The sequence below is a fragment of the Sinohyriopsis cumingii genome, chromosome 11 (genome assembly GCF_028554795.1).
Source record: "Sinohyriopsis cumingii isolate HCF-2022 chromosome 11, ASM2855479v2, whole genome shotgun sequence".
NCBI classification, from domain to species: Eukaryota; Metazoa; Mollusca; class Bivalvia; order Unionida; family Unionidae; genus Sinohyriopsis; species Sinohyriopsis cumingii.
In genome coordinates, this window is record NC_142971.1 from 4391302 (window position 1) to 4419198 (window position 27897).

A 27897-nucleotide genomic window follows, 5' to 3' on the forward strand; every position below is an offset into this window, starting at 1 on the left:
CTGTACTTTGACACGGACAGTTGCATTTACATCCATCACCCGATTCAACATCACCCTGACATCGAAGGAGACCGTTTAGGAGCCTGGACAGACGAGCATCCCGACGACAAGATTCTAAGTTTCGTCAGTGGCGGTCCCAAAAATTACGGCTACGAATACCGGGACAAACAAGGAGAAGTGCACACGACGTGCAAAGTGAAAGGACTGACTCTGAATTATCGTACCAGTCGAGTGGTCAACTTTCGGGTATTGAAAGAAGCCTTGCAATCGGGAGAGGATGGAAACTTTAAAGTGACCACCTACCAACCGAACAAAATTGTACGTTTACCCACTCACCACATCGTCAGTCGACCCTTGGAAAAAGTCTATCAAATTGTATACCAGAAGCGAGTGCGACTTCCCAATCACTTTACGTTGCCGTACGGTCACGTCGGTATTGGTCTGTATATAAAAAGGAACCCTAGGCAAGATCGATAGTTCATTGTGACTACCAAGACCGAGCGAACAAGATGAATACTTTGAAAGAGACATCGTTCCAGTTTGGGGATTGTAAAAAAGTTGTATCTTCCTCTAGTGTGACTAATATTGGATGGATAAGACCCAGACATTGCGACGGAAAATGTCCGGAAGGAAACTGCGATTGTCCATGTGGTTACCATTGTAATTGCGTAACGGAGTTTGCAGACGAGTGCGATTGTGAGCCTTGCGATGTGTACGATGCTGTACGTTGTGACCTGAGCGATGCCGTAAAGCATCATGGGAACTTTAGTGTCCCTACCCCTATCATGGAAAGTGATGCTGTGCGTGTCAAACCTGTGGGATGCGAAAGTGATGCCGCTCGTCCTCTTGGACATTTTACTGGGTTTCGTTTTAAAGGGGAATGTTCACCTTCACGTCTACCCCCCTACGGATGTCATCCAGCCCTGAGCAAACTCCTACCCATGTCACTCAACCCTCATCGAAACGAACCTGTGAAAGACGAATATTCGTTTCCTGTGCGTTTGTCGGAATAGTGCGACTTTGAAAATCGTCTTCAATCGTTCAAAGGAAAATGGCCTAAGTATCTGGGAGGACCGACCCCCGAAGAATTAGCCAGAGCCGGATTTTTCTACTTGGGCGAAGGAGATAAAGTCAAGTGCTTCAGTTGCGGTGTGTCACTTCACCACTGGGAACCGCAAGATTCGGCCTACGTAGAACATGCTCGATGGTCACCGAATTGTCATTACTTACCTTTAGTGGGACCGAGACATTGAAGTAACTTCTTACCATAATAATCTGTTCATGGATACTTTACAAGAGAACATTCGTGCTTTGCCTGTGGAGTTGAGAGAATGCATTTATCGAGAGCTGGTCAAAATACAAGTGAAACGTAAAGAACAATTGCATCCGTTACGTCACCGGTGTTTGAACCACTGGTACCTGAAGGCTATACAAGGATTGATTCAATTGAAAGTGTTTCATCGCACAGACATTGATGAACGATCCTCTAGTTTTAAAAAGGATTGGTTTGGTATGGACGATTCTACCTACATCATTGTAAACGTACTGCATCGAATTCCAGAGGAAGAGTTAACGAATTACCAACATCTTGAACACAATGTCAACTTGGTGAAAGAGGAAACTTCTGAACGAATTGTAATGTGTAGATTAGTGACTCAACGATTTAAATTCGACACTGAAGTAAAACCATGTTTGTGCAAACAGTACATTTCTTGTGTCAGACCAAAGAGGATTTAGTATGACCTATTCATGGATACTTTGCTAGAGAACATTCGTGCTTTGCCTGTGGAGTTGAGAGAACGCATTTACCGAGAACTGATCAAAATACAAGTGAAACGCAAACTCAAAAGTGATTCGTGCGGTTTTAAATTATGCTATGTTCCAAAGTACAAGAAGACTGATTATGAGTGGATATTACATTAGGCACAAAGGTAAACGAGGCTATTGGTCACCACCCAACGATTCCAAAAACAGTGTATATACTTATGGATACTTTACAAGAGAACATTTTGGGCTTGCCTGAGGAGTTGAGAGAAAGGATTTACCGAGAGCTGGTGAAAATACAAGTGAAACGTAAAGAACAATTGCATCCGTTACGTCACCAGATCTTTAACCACTGGTACCTGAATAGTATAAGAGAACTGATTCGTCAGAAATTCTTTCAATGGTCAGACATTGTTCAACACTTTGAGGTCGCTAATGATCGACATGTTCATAATTATGGTTACTTCGAGATTCACCTAGTGCAACGCATTGAGGAAGACAAGTTAAAGGATTACCAACATTTGTTACGTAGAATCTACTTGGCGGAAGAGGAAACTTCTAAACGAACTCTGACGTTTCGGTTACAGTATGCAAGATTTAGATTCCCTACTGGAGAACGAAGATCTCTGGCTAGAAAGTACGTGTATTGCATCCAAAAAAAAGAGAATATAAAAACAGGCTGCCATGCTACGGTTTATGTCACATGTCATCCAACAGATTCCGTGGAAGGAACTCAATGACCATATTCAAACCGTGGATCATTACCATCGATTATTACAAGAATTTTATCCATTCAATTTGTGACGACAAGTGGTGTGTGTCTTAGTGACTTGTTTTCTGGGATTTCGTTTACCAGCCGATTCTTTGTGGACTCTTTACGATCAGTACTTACCACCTCAATGGCCTTAAATGGTCACGAAAAACTCCTTTTGCTCAAAGCCTTGCGTTTTCATCTGGATACTTCTCGACCTCAACAGGAAAAAAAGATTCGTCAACTTTTAGCTACCCAAGACGTGTATGACGATGTGTGTGTAGCTTGTGACTTACATCCCCATTGGACAGATGTCCGTGCCTGGAAAGAATGGGGTTTTGAGGCTTGGACCCAAGAAGTGGCCCAGTATGCACGAGAGTTGTTCAAGGAAAAAAGTTACTTTTCAACCCGTCTTAGTGACGGTGCCAGAAGAACCCGTCACCCAGGACAGGACTGTCGTGGACAGACCTGAAAGACCCTTTCGGGAGGACACTTGTGTGACCTTACCCCCTACTATAGAACTGGTTATGTATTTTTGTCTTTCGTATTCATGTTTGAAAAAAACATTCAATAAACGTGTTCTGAAAAAGTATATAAACTCTTGTCTTGTTTGTTTTTCGTGTCACAAGTGACATTTCTCACACCATGGCTACCTCTGCTGTCTCTGCTCCCTCTTCCTCTGCTGTCAAAGTCATCGACGAACACTTAGATCGTGCCAGTTGGGAGGTTTTGTATCTTCGCCATCCCTTTAACATGCTCATTGCTGGACCTAGCGGTTTTGGCAAAACCGAATTCGTCAAACGTTTGATCGAACATAAACATCATTTGATCGATCGACCCCCTCAACGGATCGTGTGGTGTTACAAAGAGTGGCAATCGGCGTACAGCCTCTTGCGAGAAAGTCAAGGCGATTCCATCGTGTTTGTGGAAGGCATTCCTAAAGAAGATGACGGCATCGTCTCTGACTCCCGTCAAACCCATTTGGTCATTTTCGACGACATGTTAGGAGAAGACGAAGAAGAAATTAAATTGTGGTTTACGCGCAAAGGGCATCACCGTAATGCCAGTGTCGTTTACATCACCCAAAATTTGTTTCAACAAAGTAAAGCCCATCGCACCATCAGTCTCAATGCGCATTACGTGGTCTTGTTTAAAAGCCCTCGAGATAAATCGCAAGTGCAAGTCTTAGCCAAACAGTTAGGAACGCCTTGGCTGACTCAGGCGTACGACGATGCCACTCAAACGCCACACGCCTATTTACTCGTCGATTTGAAACCTACGACCCCCGAGGATTTGCGATTTCGTACCCACTTGTTTCACCACTGGTGCCAAGACGGAGGGCCTGTCCTGTACAAGTCTCCGTCCTCGACTTCATTTCACTCCCCATAAGAAAATCTATAAAAACCTCAGACCCTTTTTCGTCTGTCTCACACAGTGCGAACATGACGTCCCTTCAGTCGCATCTTCCCGTCAAATTGATTCGTGCCTTGTATGGCATCAGTCGAGAAAAAAATCCACAAACACGAGCTCGTGTCTTAGAAGCTAGTCTCAAAGAAGTCTTACGATGGTTCACGGTGACAGCACGTCAAATACTCCAAGGAATCATTCAGATTCCTCATCAAACCCAACGCTTTTTCGATCGAAACAAAGTCGCTTTGGTCCAACTGGCCGATCCCCGCATCGACACTCAAACCAAAAAACAAATCATTTTGAAACCTGGAGGGAGCGGTACTCTAGGAGGGGTCATCATTCGCTCACTCTTAAGATGGGATCCTAATGCCCCCAAAGTTATCCCCAAGACAAAAGTCCAACGAAGCCCCAAGAAGAAAAAGAAAAAGACCAGGTCCCCAAGAAGAATAACTTCTCCAGTGGCAGGACCCTCCTCTTACCAGACACCACCCCGGAAAAAGAAAAGAAGCCCCCAGAAAAAGAAACAGAAAAAAAGTCCACAGAAAAAGAAAAGTCCACAGAAGAAAACTAGTCGCAAGAGAGGTACTTCGGCCAGGACGCAACCTTACACTCGCAAACCACGACCTGCCACAGCGGTGACTGCGTCTCCGGCAGCCTCACGTTTGTCCACTTCTCCGTTAATGACACCCAGCACTGAAGAGTACTTGGAGACGTTGATCACACCAAGAACTTCTCCGTTGATGACCCCCAAAAGAACTTCCCCAGTGGCAGGACCCTCCAATTTAGCGGCAGTGGCTGCTGCTCACAAAGTACCTTCTCCCAAAATCAAAGTCCATGAAAGATCGGGTATGTTACAAAGTTTACTGGATTTGTCCAAGCAAGAACTGGCTCGATTTAGTCCGTTGCGTACTCCTGCACGACGTGTCATGCCTGTCCTCAAACTGATACGACGTAAAGACAATCAGTGGCGACCCGTACCAGTATAAAAAGACCTGTGACCAAGTCGGGGTATCAGTGAACTTATAAAAGATGTCACCTCCAAGAAAGAGACAAAGGCAGACGCGTCATCCGACAAAGCGCTTAGCCAAGCATCGACGTTACCCTAAGAAAAGACACAGTCGTTCCAAGAAAAAGAGGCGTCAACAAAGGGGAGGATTCCTTGGCGATTTTGGGAAAAACATTGTCACCTTTATGACAAAGCGATAGTCCCAACAAAAAAAAGATAAAAGGGTGTGTGTTAAGTCATCGACGTTAGTGTCTGTTTGGTGAATGTCCCGGAACCCACAAGCAAAGATGTCACCCTCCAGAAAACCCCAAGGAAAGAAAAGGAAAGGACTACCACCACGTTTAGCCAAACATGGGGACATGTTATCTGTCCTGTCCAAAGCTTCTCCACCCCTACGAAAAAAACTCATTCAAACGGCCTCCAAAGAGGTCATCGATACCGTGTGCGAATGTTGTTTGAACGTTTTGAAAGGCACGATCCCTTTGTCCAAACACCAGAAACAATGCTTAGGCAAACATCGTCACGTTCTTCGGAAAATGGTTCAAAAGAAAATTCCCATTCGGCAAAAAACGATGTTGGTCCAACGTGGAGGTATTTTACCTCTCTTGTTAGGCCCCATACTGAAAGGAGTCTTGGGAACCATGTTGGGAGGACTGGTGGGAGCAAGATAAAAAGGCCCTCGGAAGTCCCAAAATCTCAGAATCAACCCCTGACAACCCCATGGAAGGACGAAAACTAGCTTTAGTGCCTTACAAACGATGGATGGAATACCATCGTTGGCAAGAACAACGCACCCCGCATTTACCTCCCAATCCCAATTTGAGCGAGATGTCCCAGTTACAACACGAATTGCAATCCTTGATGGATCGCCAAGATTTGTCCGAAACAGAAAAATCGCAAAAGTACGGTCAACTCTTGCAAAGACTGCAACTCTTTCACCAGAAAGCTTTAGACGAAACAGCTTTACCCACTCTAAAAGATTTTAAGACCATGATGAAAAGTCCAGCACCATCATCATCATTACCACCACCACTACCATCCCCAAGGGTCACCAGAGATGCTACCCCACAAAGACCTGAGGAAGAAGAGATGCGCGAAGTGTTTCAAACACCGTCAGCAGCTCCTATTTCGAGTAAGATTGCAGCATCCTTGTTGACCCCGTCCCCCACACCCCAACGAGAAGAAATGAAAGCTTGGGTTAAAAAGATGATGTCCACGCCTCTTTCGACAGAAGTGAAAAAGAAAGAAGGGAAACCAGAAGCGAAAAAAGAAAAGAAAACCAAAGCCATTGCATTGCCACCTCCACCACCACTACCTTCAACTTCTACTCCCGAAGCCCATTGGACACGTAAATCCGTTTCCAAACCACCCTTTCGTCCCACCCAAAGTAGCATCACCGAAGAGTGGGTGACTTATTAACACACAAAAAATGGAAAAAGTCTTAGCCAGCATTTACTACGATCCCTCCCATCCTGCAGGTTACGCAGGAGTTCAAAAATTGTATCGTGCTGCCAAAACGCGACTGAAAAGTCTCCGTTTACCTCAAGTGCAACGATGGTTACAAGAACAAGCTACCTACACTTTACACAAACCCATTCGACGCAAGTTTGCCAGAAGTCGCACCCGAGTGGAAGGCATCGATCATCAATGGCAAGCCGATTTAGCCGATGTCTCTCATTTGGCCAGCTACAATCGTGGTTACAAATATTTGTTTTGTGTCATCGACGTCTTTTCCAAGTTTGCCTGGGTCGTGCCCTTGACTTCCAAATCGAGCAGTGAGTTAGTGCGAGCCCTGCAACGGGTGTTGAAACAAAGCGGTCGTCACCCTCTTCGATGGCAAACGGACAAAGGCACCGAATTTCTGAACCAAGCTTTCCAAAAAGAATTAAAGAAAAGTGACATTCATTTTTTTACCACCGAGAATCCCGAAACCAAAGCCAGCATCGTGGAACGTTTTCAACGCACTTTGAAAGAACGCATGTGGAAATATTTTACGCATCACCACACTCTGAAGTACATCGACATCTTACCGCACCTGGTGCAAGCGTACAACCAATCTTACCATCGAAGCATCGGACGTGCCCCGCAAGACGTGACTCCCGACAACGAAGTGTTGGTGTTTGAGCGCCTGTTTGGTACGTTCCCGACGAGGGCTGTCCCCAAGAAAAGTGGAATGTTGGCCGTAGGAGATTGGGTGCGCATTGGCAAAACCAAACGCACTTTTGACAAAGGTTACTTACCTAACTGGACCACCGAATTGTTTCGCGTCACTGGACGAGTGCATGGCCGTCATCCTGCGTCTATAAATTGGAAAACATGAACGGAGAAGTACTCAAAGGAACGTTTTATTTGCCCGAGTTACAGCGTGTCACCAAAAAAGAAGACGACGTGTACGACATCGAAAGCATTCTCGAACGCAGAACCCGTAAAGTGGGCAAACGACGTGACAAAGAAGTCAAAGTACGTTGGAAAGGATATCCACCCAGTTTCGATTCTTGGATCGACGCTTCGCAAGTCATCGACTATAAAAAGAAGAAGTGACCATCATGCCCTTTCACTCAGCAGACGCAGCTACGTCGACCACTCCTTCTTCACCTAGTTCTTCTGTGCAAGATTTACAAAAACAACCCTTGTGGGTGTGGTGCGGAGAACGTGTGCCTAAAACGCAAATCGTCTTTTTCTGCCAAATCTTCGTGGTGTATTGTGTCATCGGGGCAGCCATTGCCAATTTGAGTTTGCAACAAGGAGACAAACAATTGTGGACCATTTTATTGAGCAGTTGCATCGGTTACCTGCTTCCCAATCCCTCCCTGAAATTCTCCTCGAACGGGAACGTTGTGTCCAGTGCCAGTGCCAGTCACCACTCCAACAACCACAACCAGAACCCCATTTTGGGCGGAGACACACCTCTGACGTCCAGTAATATCCCCTCGGACAGCCACAGGACTCTGGAATTATGAGTCACCAAAACCAATTTTACTTAACCTTACCCAGTGACAGTTCCATGGAGGTGTTCCCCAACAACACGTTGTGCTGTTACACGGCCAAATTACCTCAAGCCATTCCCTTAGATCACGAAGCCCATTGGGAAGTGGCTTTAGTAGAAATAATTCACCCGACCCAAGTCCACAATGTCCTTCCCAATCAAAACATTTTTCATGTGGAAGTTCATGACGATCAATTGCAACAGGAGTTGGATAAGAGAACCATACCTGACAAAACCTATAATGAGAAAACTAAAACGTGGACCTACCACTTCTTCATTCTCCCAGGCTATTATTTAAGTGGTCAACATTTGGTCAGCGCCATAACCTCCAAGTTTAATGGCGTGTTTGGGGAAGCTTTTAAGAAGGACAATGTCAAGAACAAAAGTGTCACCATGGAGTACCACAAAGTAGCTCGTCGCTTCTTGATGAAATTTGAGCGAAGTAAAATCGTCTCCATTGTATTTTGTTCTGAATTGTTTGACATGTTGGGCGGAGACATGGAGATGAGGAAGAGATTAGAACAAAAACAAAAACCCGAATTACCAATCATTTACGACAACGAGACTTTTGGCCAGTATTTTCGTACCCCGGTAGAACTGAACCAAGGACTGAATTTGATGTTTGTGTACTCCGATGTGGTGGAATACAACGTGGTGGGACACACCTCCGTGCCGTTACTGCTTGTCATTCCTTTCAAAGTGGATTCTGCCGCGAACGCTGACGAGGAAGGTGGAAACACTTACCACGTCCACCGCGAATTTGTCCATCCTCACTATTTGCCCGTCAGCAAGTCGTATTTGGACACGGTCAACATTACTATAAAAGGAGATTTGGGACAAAATATTCCATTCACCAAAGGAAAAGTCACGGTGAAACTCCATTTTCAAAAACGGTTCTCTCACGACTCGTAAGTAAGTCATGTATCCAGTGTACCGAGGGGTTGCTCGACAGCGAGGACACGGTTTAGGAGATATGCTGAATTCGGCCTTTCGTTCGGTGGCCCCGGTGTTGAAACCGATGGTGACACGTGGATTGCACGCCTTGAAAGATGCGGCACTGACGCAAGGCAAAGAATTTCTCCAAAATGTCATGCTGCAAACGGGCAAAGACATTTTAGGCCGACGAGACACACCTATAAATGCCCTGCACGCTACCGAATCAGGCATTCAGCAAGGACAAGGCAGAAAGAGACGACGACGAAGAAAACACCCTTTCACTAGACTTCAAGAGAGAAAGGCCAAGAAAAGAAGAACCGTTCGAGACTTAGACGTTTTCGATTATTGAGACACAGCAACAAAAATGATGCACCGAGAGTCTTGCGCCTGTTCCAAGACGGAACTGGATCTGTTTGCCATGCCCCCCACCATGATGACGATGCAAGAATCCCAGTGGGTGGAATTTCACCCCGTCTCCTCATTGACCGATTCCGCTCCCATCGAATTTGAAATCAAAGGACAGCCCGAAGATTACATCGATCTGAATAGCAGTTACTTGTACTTGAAAGTCCAAGTTCTAGAAAAAGATGATGGCCCAGTAGAAGACGATGATAATATAGCTCCCGTCAACAATTTCATGCATTCCTTGTTCAGCTCAGTGGATTTGTACTTGAACAACAAACTAGTTAGCAGCAGCATGGATACATACCCTTACCGTACCTACCTGGAAAATCTCTTGACGTACGGAACAGATGCCAAGGATACTCATCTCAATGCCTGTGTGTTGTGGGTATCTGACGTAGCGATTAAGTTCGACACATTGGATGGAAGCAATTCCGGCTTTGAGGCAAGAGAAGACAAAATCTTAAATAAGAAGAGTTTAGAACTGATGGATCGTTTGCATTTGGACATGTGGTTGCAAGAGAAATATTTGCTGAAAGGGGTCAATGTTCGCTTGAGACTGAATCGCAGCAGTGTCGCTTTCCATTTGCAGGCTGCTGATCCTGCTAAGGCTCCTAAAAGCAAAATCGAGGAGGCCAAACTCTACGTACGACGCGTAGAAGTGTTACCCAAAGTAGGTAACGACATCAGTCAAACGTTGAGCAGAACGACCGCCAAGTATCCCATACGACGTGTGGAAGTGAAAACGTTCACCATTCCTGCTGGACAGCATTCCATAACCGAAGATCATCTGTTTCAAGGACAGTTACCCAAGCGTTTAATCCTTGGTATGGTCCTGAATTCAGCCTTCAACGGAGCCTTCAAAGAAAATCCTTTCAACTTTCAACACTTCAACGTGAAGAAAATCGAAGTCAGTCGTGATGGCAAGACCTTGTGTACCCGACCTTTCGAACCTGACTTTGATCCCAAAAAAATGAATTACTTGAGATCGTACTTGTCCCTGTACGAAGCCACCGGCCAGTTAGGAACCAACACCAGTCACGGCATTGAGTACGAAGATTATGCAGGAGGCTATGCTTTGTGGGCTTTCGATTTCACTCCAGACCAAGGCAGCGACGAGGGACATTTCCACCCTATAAAATCTGGCCAGATTCGTGTGGAACTTCAGTTTGCAGAAGCACTGAAACAGACAGTGAACGTCATCCTGTATGCCGAATTCGATAATACCATAGAAATCAACAGTTTGAGAGAAGTCATTCTAGATTATTAGAAGCCATGGAAGACTGTTATCCCTCTTTACCTAGTGGAGAAACTTTAAAGATGGAATGTGAGGAGACCGTGGAAAAAGAAGAAGTGATCATGATGAAATCGAGATGGCCAGAACAAGAAGCCCATTTAGTCTCCTGTTTTGCCAAACACTTGGTCGACAAAATGACGGAATTGATCAAGAAAAATTGCTATGGATGTCAAAACGATCATCCCAGTCAAATTCAACACGATAAATGCCTGATGTTGAGTCAAGAAGAAAAATTGGACGAGTATCTGGACGAAGCTTGGAGTCTCATCTCGAACAAAGACGTGTTGCATCAGTGGTATAAAGACTTGCGTGAACATTCTTGTCCACCATTAACCACTCAAGAGATCCATCGTATCGAAGCTCTCCTGAATCAGAGTGAGGAAACAGAACGAATAACCGTTTATTCGTCAGACATTTTCAAGCAAAAAGTCAGGATCGAATTGACGACTTATTATTACCTGTGAAGAAGAAAACAACACAAATGGATACCTGGGAACTTTATTACCTTTTGAACCACAGTTCGTATACGGCTTCTTGGAATCCTGTCGTCTGTGCTAAAGATGAACTCCCTCATCGCAAACCTAAAGACCATCAAGCTTACGTGATCAACACGGACGACAGTCATCTCCCAGGAACCCACTGGGTAGCCGTCTACTTTCCTCAAGAAGGATGTGTGGAATATTTCGATTCGTACGGATTGCCCCCTTTGGAAGACGATATCATCGACTTTATGAGAAGAAATGCTCAAACCACCCGATTCAATAACGTGAAATTACAAGGAACAGATTCCTTGGTGTGTGGACAGTACTGTGTGTATTTTCTGCATCATTGCAGCCTGGGCTATTCCTTAGAACATTTAGTGACTCATTTCGATCCTCGTTCTTCTGCTAGAAACGATGTGAAAGTAGATCGATGGTTTTGTGACCATTATGCTTATCTTTTGTCTCAAGCTAGGAAACGTAGTGTCCATCAATGGCCTAATGATTTCCAACAGTGGAAATCACAATTTCATTCACAACGTTGTCAGCCCTGTTTAAAGTAGATGGTTAATTGAGAAAAAAAAATGTTTGTGATTTGAAAAATGTTAGATGTTATCATGTTGGATTATTGTTAAAAATGTTAGAGTTGTTGTTTAGTGTTAAGTGATTTTTGAATAAAAAATGTTGTGTTTTGAAAAAAATGCCTTTGTGGTTTGTTTAGCTATAAGAATGTTGGATTGATGCTCTTTCATTTCTTACTATCCCTCTCATGACACTCACTGAACGGTCCGACTCAAAAACCGTGTGGGGATGTTTTCCTTCACGTCCGCGCTTTGACTTTAAGAACCGGGGTTGTTTCCAGTCTAACCATCCATTGTCGACTCATCCTCCTACGAAGATGTGCTCCAAATTAGCTAAGCTCAACGAAGCCTACGTGAATTTGCATAGGGTCAGACACAGTCTGATACCGAAGCCAGAAGAAATAGAGAATGTGAGAATGTTAAAAATCACTGAAGACCTGATAGAAGAGCTCTTCAGAGAAGAAATGAACAGGGAAAAAGAAGAATGGACAGAGAAGTACAGACTTCAGAGACAGCAGCAACAGCAGCAACAGCAACAACAGCAGCAACAACCTGAAGCTGACAGAGGCTTTGTCGATTGTCGTATCGACACCAAAGAGTTCTTCTTCTCTTTCCGAAGAAGCAGACCTATCGCCAGAAAGTCTATCCTCAGAGGACATCGCATTCTTAGAAACTAAAAAAAGAATGCCATAGCAAACAAAAAACAGCCCTTTTCAGGGCTACCCAATACTCTAGAAAAGAAATAACGATCAATTTTGCCAATGTGTGTAGGTAGAGTAGTGTGAAAATAAACACTAACTCTTTTTAAAAAATGTCAGGGTATGTGTTTGTGTGTTTGTGTTTGTAAGTGATTAAGTAAGTTGGTATGGATAGTATATTAAAATGATGTCTTTTTTTGGTGTTTGAGGTGTATATTTGGGGTTAAATTGGATTGCTTTGCGTATGTAAATAGTCTATTGAAGTGATTTATAAAAAATTTTAAAATAGTGATGGGTAGCATAAAAAGTGAGTGAGTGTTTCTTTTAGGTCCGCGCGTTGTTGTTTTTTGGTCATGATCTAGGTCAGATGAATTTTATGTTTTTAGGGGGATGTTTTCCTTCACGTCCGCGCTTTCAGTATAAATTAAAAACTAATCGTCAGTTGGGCCCATCGTCGACCTGTTAACAGCAAGACAATGAATACAAGGATTGTGAAGCTGCTAGAACTCCAGATGCACCTGGAATATGCCAGGCGCATAGTAAACGAACTATCAGCGGAGGCTATCATAGAAGAAGCAAGAATGAAGAAAGAAGAGGAGGAGAGAAGAGAGAGGGAAGAAGAGGAAAAGAAAAGAGAAGAGAGGATGTCGTTCAATATTCCCGAGACAGAGGATTGGGGTGTTGAAGCGAATCATCCTCCCTCTGCGCTCCCCAGAAGAAAGGTGAAAGAAGACTGGGGAAGAAGATGCGTGTGTGGCGCCAGGCCAGGAAGGTGCAACCATTAGATAGGTGCATCAGGAGTTCAAAAAAACCAACAGCCCTTTTCAGGGCTACCCAATACTCTAGAAAAGAAATAACTATCGATTTGCCAATGTGCGTAGGTAGAGTAGTGTGTATATAAACACTAACTCTTTTTTTAAAAAATGTGAGGGTATGTGTTTGTGTGATTGTGTTTGTAAGAGTAAAGGTATGTTTGTGCGAATAGTAGATTATGGGTTTCTTTATTGTTTCTTAGCGTATGTGAAGAGTATAGTTAGGGTTTTATTATATGAAATGAAAAAGTAGGGGATGTTTTCCTTCACGTCCGCGCGTTGTTCGGTCATGATCTAGGTAAGATTAATTTTATGTTTTTAGGGGATGTTTTCCATCACGTCCGCGCTTTCACTATAAGAACCCACAGTGTTGGTCGTTCGCACCATTCTACGGAATAACGGAAAGAAAATGGTAGCTGTATCTGACCTGTTCAACAACTTGAGACACTGTTATTATTGGATAGTAGATGGAGTATATGTTGTAGAAAGAGTAGAAAAGGAATGGAAATATCCAGTTACAAGGGATTTTGTGACCAGACAAGTGAGGAGTCTGAAACTAGCTATGGATCTCCTTGACGGTATGTTACAAGAAGAAGTGAAGAAAATAAGAGGATTAATTAACCCTCCCTATGTAAGAGTAGGTAGCTTGAAGGAAGCTCTAGATAATACAACATTAGTAAGATGCTTCCTACAAGATATCTTAGTTTGGAGTGAGTGGTCTTTTGTGAAATGGGGTGTTGACCAACTTATAAAAGCCGAGGAACTTATGAAAAGAGTGCTGACCCAAGAAGTAGAGAACATAAAGGAAAGGTGGACTAAAGAAAGAAAGGAAGAACAGAATAAGAAGAAGAAATTAGAATTCGACCAACTGAATAACAACTGGATGAAAATACAGGCCAAGTTCCGAGCCATGGGTCACCCAGACTGGATGCCGGAAACAGAAAAGAAAAAGAAGAAAGGAATGATGGACAAAATAAGAGGATGGTGGAAAAAGTTAAGAAGTTAAAAGAAGAAGAAGAAAAAAACCCAAAGGCCCTTTTCAGGGCCAGCCATATTTCTCGAAAAGAGATAGCCTTTCCATTGCCTACCCTTTTTTTATTTTGTTTTTTATTTTTTTTAAAAATAGAGACCCTCCCTGTTTCAATTTTACATAGACCCTATACAGTCCCAGGGTTTTTTTGGCCATGTTAAATTTACATAGACCCTATACAGTCCCATGGGTTTTTGGCCATGTTAATTCCCATAGACCCTATATTGTCCCACGATTTTTGTCCATGTTAAATTTACATAGACCCTATATTGTCCCAGGGGTGTTTTTAATGATAAGTCCCATAGACCCTATACTATCCCTATTCACTACTAAAATATCATTCAGGTAGGCAATAATAAAAAACAAATATATGGATTGTCTTGTTACATCGTTCTTATAGATTTATTTGCCAATCCCTTTTGTTTTTCACTTTCACATGAATAAAGGCAAGCATTTCACACAATTTGGTTTTTGGATTGGACATACACTGATAATTGCAAATTACGAGGAATTAAAACTGTAAATTATGGATTGGCTGAGACACATTTCCTTTTGTATACCACATATATTTGTAAATTATGCCTCAAGAACAGTCAGGTTGCATTTCCTAGTGACTGGTTCAAGAATTAATCCCCAAAACCATTCCATTACTGGATCTGTATTCAATATATACACTGTACATAAAATGCTCACTTTTTGGAGAATTTTTTGCGGGCAATAAAATAAGTTGTTTGCACTTGCTAACAGCAAAACACCATGAAAAAGATTATATTTATTTTGCTAATTGTTTTATATTTCTGATGCTTTGACCTTCACAAAACTATGATATTTATGACTCTGAAATGGAAAATTAAATTTGGCCTGTTATCATTAATATAGTTGCCTTGGAACAATGGATAAAATAAATTCCATACCTTAAATCACTTAATCACTCAGCAGAGAGAGAGAGAGAGAGAGAGATTCATGAGTAAGTTATTTTCTTCACAGAATAATAGAAACCACTAGCCATTGTCTGACTGCATTTGTAAGATATCTGAGCAGAAAGTAACAGCTACTATATAAGTATGCAAGTCATTTTAATGTGGGTTATAGGCTCCCAAGTACTATTCCTCAGAGAAGACACAAGACTGGGTTTCAGAAATTGAAGTCACACAAGTATACCAGTTTGTTACTTTGTGAAAAATGGGGTCGTTATGAGAAAATGGAGACTACCTGATGTACATGTTGGTAATGAGTGGACAGTGAGCTATCAAATTGTTGTTCCTAAGTCGTATCGACAAGAAATTAAGTCTAGCTCAGTGGTTCCCAAATTTTTTCGGGCCACCGCCCCCTTAGTTATCCTCAGAGCCCCCTACCTTACCCCGTAAAAAGCATTATCCAGCATTAGCGCTCACCTCGGTAATCCCACCGCCCACTTTGGGAACCGCTGGTCTAGCCCATAAAACTCCTTAAGATGATCATTTTGGTGTCAGTAAGACTTGTCACATGATTCTGAATCATTTTTATTTGCCGAAAATTAAAAGTTATGTTCGTAAGTACCATAGATCTTGTCACACATGTCAAATGGTAGGAAATCCCAATCAGAAGATATCTAAGACACATCTGCAACCTAATCCTGCATTTGACCATTTCACAAGCCATTTAGCCGAAAAAATGGTAGACCGTCGGTTCCTTACCTAATACCAAGTCAAGCAACCAATACATGTTGACCATAATGTGTGCGTCCTCAAGATTTTCATAGGTTATTCCTTTAAAGAATATTAAAGCAAAAACTGTTCTAAAAGTTTAGGCAGTGTTTTTTAAGACTTGTCTGCCACCCCAAATCTGTCCAGCAATTTTATGTTTGATTATTGCCAAACATCTTATTCATGGATTAGACATCCAACAGTTTAATGTGTCTGCCTATCACCCTGAAAGTCATGTGGCTGGCACAAGACTACTGTGCGTAAAATGTTCTCAACTACTCAGAATACATGTATACAGTAGTACTGAATCAAACCGTGAAAAAGACAGTAATCAATAAAATCCTGCATTGTATAATTATCGAGTAAGATCAGGAGAGTGTTTTTCTCCATGTTGGTAATTATCACAAACTGAAAGACCCCATGACTACCCTAAAACAGCAAAATACTGTCCCAAAACACCCTCAGCTACCCCGGATACGTGTAGGCAATTAAAAAAATCAAACCAAATAAAAAGACAGTGATCAGTAAAATGCTACCCTGTATAATTATCGAGCAAAATCAGAAGATTTTTTCTCTTGTTGATACTTGCTGAAGGAAAGACCCTACGAGTATCCCAAAACACGCTCATTGACCCAGGATACATGTATACAATTACAATAACTTAATGAAATATGCTGTTTTGGGGCATTCTCTCTCTCTCTCTCTCTCTCTCTTTGATTATAGATAATTCGCTAAACTACTTTTATGTGACAAAGAGCAGCACACTTAATAAGTCTAAATCATGGGTCACTACTTTCATATTTCAAAAATTCTTTATTTTTTTTTAATTCATCTTTTATTTAATCTTTTATGTGACAAAGAGTAGCTGAATAATTAGAACCTAAGGGTGCTATATTTATATTTTTAAAATTCTTGAACAAATTTATTTTTTAACTGGTTTGATAATGGTAAGAATTACAATAAATAGAAGTAAAATCTCCTGTGACATTATGTCTTTTGTCTCTAATTATTTCCACTTTTAAGGACTAAGGTTTTTAAAGGATGCAAACCAGTTTTAAAGCTTTTTTTTTAAATATATAAATACATTCAAAGGTTGAGGCTTTGTACATTAACAATGCAAATTTAGTATTGAAAAACAGTCATGCAATAAATCTAATACTTCTAATCGCAAGTAAACATTGTATCATGATACGGACATGATTTTCCACAATTGAATTATTTCGGCTTTTGCGACAAAATATGTTCCAAAATGAAGATTGTGATAGGAGTAAGAAAACCGATGTCATTTTACCTATTAACTTTTTTATGTGCTATTGATGATGCTCTGAAATATTATTTTCGCTTTAGCTTTTGTAAAATAGTATCACAGGAAATGATGGACGTTTGTGAGGTGCATCCAAACGGGTGACTTCTGGATACAAGAGAAATTTATTTTATAGTACAAGGGGTTTTGTATTTCCTCGTAAAAGCGCCATCTGTATTAAAAAATAGCATACAGTTGAATTACAGAAATAAATAAAATTAGTCTCAGTATAGTTTAGTTGAAAATTATATTCAATATAATTTAATGAAATATCACTTTGAATAATATTTAGAGAAAATTTAAATCTTAATACTTTTACTCAAAAACTCTGTCCTAATATTTATATCATGCATGGGCTGGTTCTAGCTGGCTTGATGCAATTCGCTTTCATCATGTATACTGAACTCAGACGTCAGAATTTCACTTAACACTTGAATGTTTTTTTTTTGTGTTGAATATTATCGCTATATAGGTATTTTATATATAATATATGTACCTAGTATCTGATCATGTAAGAATAATGATAATACACACAGTTTATTGTGTACAGATGTTTGGTATAGTAAAAAAGAAAATATATTTTGAGCCGTCTGGCGAACTTATGCACACAGAACAAGAATATTATCCCTGTAATAACGTACCTGCGACGCCACCATCAGCAATGCTCTCACCCACGAAGCTGGACACTCTGTACTTGAAAGAAATCCTTCCCCCAGCGCCGCCGCCACCCCCTTGGTGACCTTTGCCCCCTCGAGCCGATAGGAAACCGCTTCCGAGTATGTGGTCTGTCTCAATCAGAATACTGCCGCCACTACCTCCTCCACACTGATTCCCAGCGTTGGCATCACCACCGTTAACAGACAGCACTCCGTCGATGACGACTGAAACGTTTGCTCTGAGGTAAATAGCACCACCGCCTGCGCCACCACATGTTCCGCCGCCGCCGCTGCCGACCTCATGAGGAACGTAGACATTTCCGTAGGACAGGGACTCGGTTGAGGTCAAAAGGGCATAACTTCTGTGACCCCCACGACCACCATGACCCGCTGAAATAATAAAAAAAAAATGTATTTAAAAAAAATGTTCTCTGAGCCATATTAGGTATTTAATGTGTCATATTTTAAAGTCGTCTGTAGTCAGTGCTTCTGTGAGTAACAGTCAAACTGTATAATGTCCAGTTAGTTGACTAGTGCTTTATATTGACAGTGACTCTGTAAAGCACGTTTCACCCGCCTATCCTCACTATACTTGCATTGATTTCTTTCCTGATGGTAAATATAAAAAACATTAAATATCACTTGAGAATATTTAAAAATTTATATTTGACGTTTCCTTTTTAAAATTATTTTCAAATGAGCTCTCTCAGCAGTATACGTGTTGGCTTGGTCACTGGTTAAAGTGTTGAACCGCTCGAGAGTATCGATCATAAATGTACACCAAGCAACACGAACGTAATGATAAGCAAATTGCGTAACTTATCGAGGCTTATGAACAAGGTCGATTTCAAAATATGTCAGTGTCAAAAGAAAAACACTTTGCTAAAATTTGGCTCTATTATGATGACACAACCCCTCCCCCTTCCCAAACACACACAGAAACAAATCACATATTATCTCAGGCGTCGTCTGTTTACAGTGCACGTTATGGTTCCGACTGCGTTCTTATGATTACACACAACTACTTCTTTGTCATTTACGCGCGATACACCTGACTGACTTAACACATTCTCCAATGGTAAGTTGGCATGCTCCACCGAAAGGCAAATATAAATAATTTTGTCTATCTAACGTAAAATCTGAACTTTTCAATGTTGTTAGTTGATATCTTTCTTTGTTCTTGAGTATATATATATATATATATATATATATATATATATATATATATATATATATATATATATATATATATATACCACTGATGTCTCATACAAACATTCTAAGACCATGTCTGAACATGGGTCAGTCCGTCTGTCTATGTATGTCCGAATCTCTTCATTGTATCTTTGTATTTCGTATGTATGGATGGATGGATGGATAGATGGACAGATGGATGAATGGATGTGTGCATGATGAGGTTCATAGGTTGCTGGGGGAAAAAGGGTGTAGTTAGATAGGTACATATGTATAATATAAGTTTGGATACTTGCTAGAGTTTGCTCCATCATATCCTGAGGTTTGTAAGTAGCGTTGGGAATTGGCAAAGATTGAGGTATGGTCCATCTTTACCCATCAACCATCATTTTTAATCGATAGGTTATGATGCTCATTGCTGTCGTGGACAATCAACCATCATTTTTAATCGATAGGTTATGATGCTCATTGCTGTCGTGGACAATCAAGTTTTTGTATACTTGGTAATGGTTAAGTTGCTGGTTTCCCATGGTGTGCAGAAGAGTGAGTTTGATCTTCAAACTCAAAAGATTCGTTTTATGGGCACGTCTGGTATTGAATGAAAGGAAAATGTTTTTTTCCCGCTTAATTGTCAGATATATTTCATCTTTTGCCACACAAAAAACGCTATATTTAAACTCGTGGCTTTTCCACTCATTAAAATATAAAGCTTTTGTACCACACGATGAAATATGTCCGGTATTAAGGCGGGAAAAAACAATACCCATGCGAATACAAAAGAACATCTATATTTGCACATATCAAGCTTTGATAAGATAAGAATGTTGTTCGACTCGTCCATCACTTCATGATTGTTGTGTGTAGAAAATTTTTACAAAAACGCTCAGATTAGTCCCCTTTATTTCTCGTCAAGTGAAGTCATATCTTACTGAATATCCATGGGAGGTGTCAGATATGTAAACAAAACATCATCCGTTCATTTTGAAGCGCATCATATCTTAATTCCTTTAGCCCGTTGCAGAGTATTTGAGCACTGCTGTCAGCGGGAAGGCAAAAGGCAAAATTGTGTACGCCACATCTCTAACGATGATCACATTTACATGTCTGTTATCTAGTTGAGTAGTCGTACAGTGTAAGGCGTCAAACCCTGATATTTATGTTTTGGAGACAACATCCTACTGCCTTAATAATGGCGTTATTTAGCGTGTATTTTTTTTCACCGTTAGGAGGAACATGTGTTGTTGGAAAAAAATGTGGCAACATTTACCTTTACAAAACAACAGATCCTTGAAGATGCACGCTGCTATTAGTACACTACGATGTAAATGCAAACATTTTGAAGTCCTATGATTCAAGGAGTTATCAATCGCAAAGTTTTCAAAACTAAACTGCATTAGTACACCAGCTCCAAAAGAAACTCTTTCATTACCAGAGCTGAAAGTGGCTAAAAACTAAGCATTCTAGTGTACTGACCTAATGACTCACCACAGTGATGGCCTATTGCTTAAATTATATATATATATATATATATATATATATATATATATATATATATATATATATATATATATATATATATATATATATATAGCCTGTGGTTCAAGTCCTACTTGGTCAACAGGACACAAATTGTCTCTGCAAATGGAATACACTCCAGCCCACAGGGGTCTGTTCTTGGACATGTTCTCTTCATTCTATACTCAGTCGCTCTCAAGTATCATAGATCATCATCCAGTGTCTCACTAACTGTACACTGATGACACCCAAATATACAAATCTTGCCACCCAACTGAAGTTGATGCTATCATCTAAGGTATAGAGAGGTGCATTTCTGTTATGAAATCATGGATGACATGTAACAAGCTGCAGATGAATGATGATAAAACTGAGGCCATTCTGATCACAACACAAAGACTTTCTCATCCACATCCATTACCTCAAACAATAAATATCAGCAACACCAACATTAAATTCACACAATCAGTACGAAACCTAGGCGTTACTCACACTCTCACATTGCACCATCATGTCATGAACATATGCAAGGCTGCATATCTTGAACTGAGACGCATCAGCTCCATTCGCAAATATCTTTCAGTTGATGCCACTAAATCACTTGTGTGTTCATTAGTACTTTCAAGACTGGACTATTGTAAGTCAGTTATGTCTGGTTCATCTCACTATCTACTCCAGAAACTTCAAAAAGTTCAAAACACAGCTGCTCGGATCATACTTAGAGTACCACGATCAGAGCACACATCCCCACTGCTCTGTACCCTACACTAGCTATCCATTCAATCCAGAATCAAACACAAAATTTGTTCTCTGTGCTACGTTTCACTGACGGACTCTAGTCCAACATACCTATCCGACCTCACCCATGTGTACACACCAGCAAGATACTTACGCTCCTCTTCTGACAATCGTATACTCATTATTCCCCCTATGAAAACAAAGTCATATGGACAGCGTTCATTTGCATACCAGGGCCCAGCAACGTCCAATGAATTGCCCACTGAACTTAGATACAAAGACACAGTGATCCCATTCAAGAGTGCTCTCAAAACTCACTTATGTCACCTGACTTTGGCTCTTTCCAAGTGTGTATCTGGAATAAGAATGCATTCTTGTCCGGTTCGTCAACCTTTCTATAAATGTCATAGAAAAATATATAATGGATGTTTCTGTCATCATAGTTATAATTAGGAATGCATTGTTTTCGCTTTCATCTGTTCTTCTTTAATGTGTTTCAGATTTGTTGCACCGAATGTAAGCAAGGAACATGAGTAGTGAAAGGGGTGAGATTAGCATCAATGGGAATTAGCATTACAAACACCCCCTGGGCGAGATTAGCGTCAATGGAAATTTAACATTAACCACCCTGGGCGAGATTAGCGTCAATGGAAATTTAACATGGGCAAAAAACCCTGGGTAAGATTAGCGTCAATGGAATTTAACATTGGAGAAAGGAAAAAAAAGGAAATATTGAGATTAGCGTCAAAGTCATTCGAACAATGGAAAAAAAATATCGATTCTAGGGACAAAGGCAATTGAACATGGGGAATAGAGTTTGGGTCTGTCTAGGGACAAGGGGAATTGAACATGGGAATAGAGTTTGGGTTTGTCTAGGGACAAAGGGGAATTGAACATGTTAGAAAAAAAAAACTACTTTAGGGACAAGGGGAATTGAACATGGGATTTTTTTTTATAAAATTTTTTTTAAATTTAAATTTAAATTTAAATTTAAAAGGGGGTAGGCAATTGAAAAGTCATTCTCTTTTCGAGAAATATGGGTGGCCCTGAAAAGAGCCTTTGGTTTTTCTTCTTCTTCTTCTGCTTCTAATTTCTTCTTTTTCTCCACCAACTTCTTATTTTCTCTCCTACACTCTTTTTCTTCTTTTTTTCTCCTCCTCTTCTTTCTTCTTCTCTTCCTCCTCTTCTTTCTTCCTCTTCTCATTTTCTTCTTCTTTTTCAATTTTTTCATTCCATTTTCGTATTCTTATCCTTTCCTCTTCATCCTCCTTCTCCTCCTTTATCTCTTTCATGACACCACTTATTATGTCCTTTACTTTTCTTAAGTTATTAATTTCCATCTTTAGTCGATGGGGACTATAGGAATAGTGGTCTTCATTGAGTCTCACTAACATCTGCTCCATTATTCCTAAATTGTCTAAAACGTCTTGTAATTTTTGCATTTTGTCAAGGTGGTTCGAAGCCATCTTCTTTGTAGCATGGTTTGAACGACGAATACTGTGGGTTCTTATACGAAAAGCGCGGACGTGAAGGAAAACATCCCCTAAGACATAAAATTGATCTTACCTAGATCATGACCAAACAACGCGCGAACGTGAAGGAAAACATCCCCTACTTTTCTCATTTCATATAATATACTATCCACATAAGTGAAGCAACAATAAACAAACCCCAAATCTACTATTTACACACGCAAATCATTAAAACAAAATCCATAATCTACTATCCACACAATCGTACGTGAGCGGTTACAAAACCCAAACTATACTCTCCACATACGCTAAGAAACAATAAACAAAATCCATAATCTACTATCCACACAATCGTACGTGAGCGGTTACAAAACCCAAGCTATATTCTCCACATACGCTAAGAAACAATAAACAAAATCCATAATCTACTATCCACACAATCGTACGTGAGCGGTTACAAAACCCAAACTATACTCTCCACGTACGCTAAGAAACAATAAACAAAATCCATAATCTACTATCCACACAATCGTACGTGAGCGGTTACAAAACTCAAACTATACTCTCCACATACGCTAAGAAACAATAAACAAAATCCATAATCTACTATCCACACAATCGTACGTGAGCGGTTACAAAACCCAATCTATACTCTCCACATACGCTAAGAAACAATAAACAAAATCCATAATGTACTATCTACACAATCGTACGTGAGCGGTTACAAAACCCAAACTATACTCTTCACATACGCTAATAAACAATAAAGAAACCCATAATCTACCATTCACACAAACTTACGTGAGCAGTTACAAACACAAACACACAAACACATACACTCGCACTATGAAAAAAGAGTTAGTGTTTATATTCACACTACTCTACCTACACACACACACACACACACACACACACACACACACACATTGGCAAATTGATGGTTATTTCTGTTCTAAAGTATTGGGTAGCCCTGAAAAGGGCTGCTTTTTTTGGAACGTCATGGACACCTGGTTAATGGTGGCACTTTCCAGGCCTGGCGCCACATACACATCTTGTTCCACAGTTGCTTTTTACTTTTTGGGGGGAGAGAGCAGAGGCAGGATATGTGGCTTCAGAATCCCAATTTTCGGTTACTGGGATTCTGAAATTTCTTCTTCTTTTCTCCTTTTCCTCCTCCTCTTCTTTGTATCTTCTCTCCTCCTCCTCTTTGTATCTTCTCTCCTCTTCTTTGTATCTTCTTTCCTCCTCTTCTTTGTATCTTCTCTCCTCCTCTTCTTTATTTCTTCTTTCCTCCTCCTCTCTCATCCTTCCTTCTTCCACAATGGCCTCCGCGGCCAGTTCGTTCAACAGGCGCCTGGCATATTCCAGATGCACATGAAGTTCCAACAGTTTCGCCAGTCTCGTGTTCATTCTGGTGTTGATCAATTAACAAGGATAGCTGGACTGCCGAACGAGTTTCAATTTATACTAAAACTGCGGACGTGAAGGAAAACATCCCCCTAAAAACATAAAATTGATCTTACCTAGATCATGACCAAAAAAAACGCGCGGACCTAAAAGAAACACTCACTCACTTTTTTATACTACCCATTCCTATTCTAAAATTTTTTTAATTAATCACTCCAATATACTATTCACATACGCAAAGCAATTCAATCAAACCCCCCAAATCTACTCTCTCCACACCTCAAACAGCCAAAAAAAACATGATCTTAATCTACTATCCACACCAACGTACGTGAGATGTTACAAACACAAACACACAAACACATACCCTCACACTATAAAAAAGAGTGTTTATATTCACACTACTCTACCTACACACATTGGCAAATGGATTGTTATTTCTTTTCTAGAGTATTGGGGTAGCCCTGAAAAGGGCTGGGTTTTTTTTGTTTGCTATGGCAATCTTTTAGTTTCTAAGAATGCGATGTCCTCTGAGGATAGACTTTCTGGCGATAGGTCTGCTTCTTCGGAAAGAGAAGAAGAACTCTTTGGTGTCGATACGACAATCGACAAAGCCTCTCTCAAGTTCAGGTTCCTGCTGCTGTTGTTGTTATTGCTGCTGTCTCTGAAGTCTGTACTTCTCTGTCCATTCTTCTTTCTCCCTGTTCACTTCTTCTCTGAAGAGTTCTTCTATCAGGTCTTCAGTGACTTTTAGCATTCTCACATTCTCTATCTCTTCTGGCTTCGGTATCAGACTGTGTCTGACCCTATGCAAATTAACGTAGGCTTCGTTGAGCTTAGCTAGTTTGGAGCACATCTTCGTAGGAGGATGAGTCGACAATGGATTGTTAGACTGGAAACAACCCGGTTCTTAAAGTCAAAGCGCGGACGTGAAGGAAAACATCCCTCCACGGTTTTCGAGCCGCAATGTTCAATGAGTTTCATGAGAGGGATAGTAAGAAGTCAAAGAGCATGAATCAAACATTCTTATAGCCAAACAAATCACAAAGGCATTTTTTTCAGAACAAATCATTTTTTATTCAAAAATCACTTAACACTAACCAACAACTCTAACATTTTTTAACAATAATCCAACAATATAACATCAAACATTTTTTTCAATTTACACTCTACTTTAAACAGGGTTGGCAAAGTTGTGAATGAAATTGTGATTTCCACTGTTGCAAGTCATTGAGTCATGGATGGACACTACGTTTCCTAGCTTAAGACAACAAAATAAGCATACTAGTCACAAAATCAACGATTTACTTTCTCATCGTTTCTAGAAAAATCACGATCAAAATAAGTCACTAAATGTTCTTTTGCTGATAATAAGTGATCAATTTCGATCTCGACTTTCTCTTTGAATTTGTCAAAGAGGGTTTTGATGTAATGGATGTCTCGAGTCGTTAATGGAGGACAGAAATGTTCATGCAAGTCTTTATACCACCAACGTAACACGTCTTTTTTAAACAGACTCCAAGCTTCGTCCAGATATTCGTTGAATTTTTCTTCTTGACTGATGTTTTGACATCCATAGTAATCATGCTTCATCCATATCGTAATTGTGTCTGCCAGGTATGTAGCACAGTAGGAGACCAGTTGCTGTTCTTGTTCTGGCCATCTCGACTTGATCACGATGTCCTTTTCCTCTTTGTGTTGGGATTCTCCTTCCACGGTCTCCTCACATTCCATCTTCAAAGCTTCTCCACTAGGTAAAGAGGGATAACAGTCTTTCATGGCTTCTAGTAATCTAGAATGACTTCTCTCAAACTGTTGATTTCTATGGTATTATCGAATTCTGCATACAGGATGACGTTCAACGTTACATCATCATCACCGATTCTGTTTCCGAACTGAATTTCCACACGAATCTGGCCGGATTTTATAGGGTGGAAATGTCCCTCGTCGCTGCCTTGGTCTGGAGTGAAATCAAAAGCCCACAAAGCATAGCCTCCGTCATAATCGTCGTACGTAATGCCGTGACTGGTGTTGGTTCCTAACTGTCCCGTGGCTTCGTACAAGGACAAGTACGATCTCAAGTAATTCTTCTTCTCAAAGTCAGGTTCGAAAGGTCGGGTACACAAGGTCTTGCCATCGCGACTGACTTCAATCTTGGACACGTTGAAGTGATGAAAGTTGAAAGGATTTTTAGTGATAGCTCCGTTGAAGGCTTCATTCGAGACCATACCAAGGATCAAACGTTTGGGTAGCTGTCCTTGGAACAGATGATCTTCGATCATGGATCGCTGTCCCCTAGGAATGGTGAAAGTTTTCACTTCTACGCGTCGGATCGGATACTTGGCGGTCGTTCTGCTCAACGTCTGACTGATGTCGTTACCTACTTTAGGTAACACTTCCACACGACGTACGTAGAGTCTGGCTTCTTGGATTTTGGTTTTGTACTCGCCAGCATCAGCCAATAAATGGAAAGCGGTACTGCTCCGATTCAGTCTCAGGCGGACATCCACCCCGTTCAGCAAATATTTTTCTTGCAACCACATGTCCAAATGCAAACGATCCATCAGTTCTAAAGTTTGGTTGGGTCCTATGATTCTCTTTCTTCGTTCTACAAATCCCTCATTGGTGGTTGTTTTTGATTTGGGGTCAGCTTCAAGACCTGTTTTATCAAATTCGCCCGCTTCGTCAGGTTCCCATAGCACGCAGGCATTGAGATGAGTGTTTTTGGCGTCTATTCCGTACGTCAAGAGATTTTCCAGGTAGGCACGGTAAGGGTAAGTATCCATGCTGCTGATAACCAGTTTGTTGTTCAAGTACAAGTCCACTGAGCTGAACAAGGAATGCATGAAATTGTTGACGGGAGCTACTGGCTCAGTGTCTATAGCATTTCCATCCTTATCTAGAACTTTGACTTTCAGGTACAAGTAACTGCTATTCAGATCGATGTAATCTTCGGGCTGTCCCTTGATTTCAAACTCGATGGGAGCGGAATCGGTCAATGAGGAGACGGGATGAAATTCCACCTATTGGGATTCTTGCATGGTCATCATGGTGGGGGCATGGCAAACAGATCCAGTTCCGTCTTGGAACAGGCGCAAGACTCTCGGTGCATCATTTTTTTGTTGCAGTGTCTCAATAATCGAAAACGTCTAAGTCTCGAACGGTTCTTCTTTTCCTGGCCTTTCTAGCTTGAAGTCTGGTGAAAGGGTGTTTTCTTCGTCGTCTCTTTCTGCCTTGTCCTTGCTGAATGCTTGACTCGGTAGCGTGCAGGGCATTTATAGGTGTGTCTTGTTGGCCCAAAAGGTCTTTACCCGTTTGCATCAAGACATTTTTGCCTGCCCTCATGAAGGCTTCTTTAGGGTTTTGTTTGTCGATGATGACATTTTGGAGAAATTCTTTGCCTTGTGTCAGTGCCGCATCTTTCAAGGCGTGCAATCCGCGTGTCACCATCGGTTTCAACACCGGGGCCACCGAACGAAAGGCCTATTTTAGCATATCTCCTAAACCGTGTCCTCGCTGTCGTGTAACCCCTCGATACACTGGATACATGACTTACGAGTCGTGAGAGAACCGTTTTCGAAAATGGAGTTTCACCGTGACTTTTCCTTTGGTGAATGGAATATTTTGTCCCAAATCTCCTTTTATAGCAATGTTGACCGTGTCCAAATACGACTTGATGACAGGCAAATAATGAGGATGCACAAATTCCCGGTGGACGTGATAGGTGTTTCCACCTTCCTGGTCACTGGTCGTGGTACTATCCACTTTGAAAGGA

At 41.1% G+C, this 27897-nt stretch overlaps 1 protein-coding gene across 1 annotated transcript in view; it reads right to left on the reverse strand.

Moving 5' to 3' along the window:
* The window catches only part of LOC149787543 (uncharacterized), a 61251-nt gene that overhangs the window by 21083 nt on the left and 12271 nt on the right, over nt 1-27897 (reverse strand). Inside the window, exon 2 of the mRNA XM_089975576.1 lies at nt 17782-18186. Within this exon, the coding sequence (XP_089831702.1) occupies nt 17782-18186 (405 nt within the window). The remainder of the gene's footprint in view (nt 1-17781; nt 18187-27897) is intronic.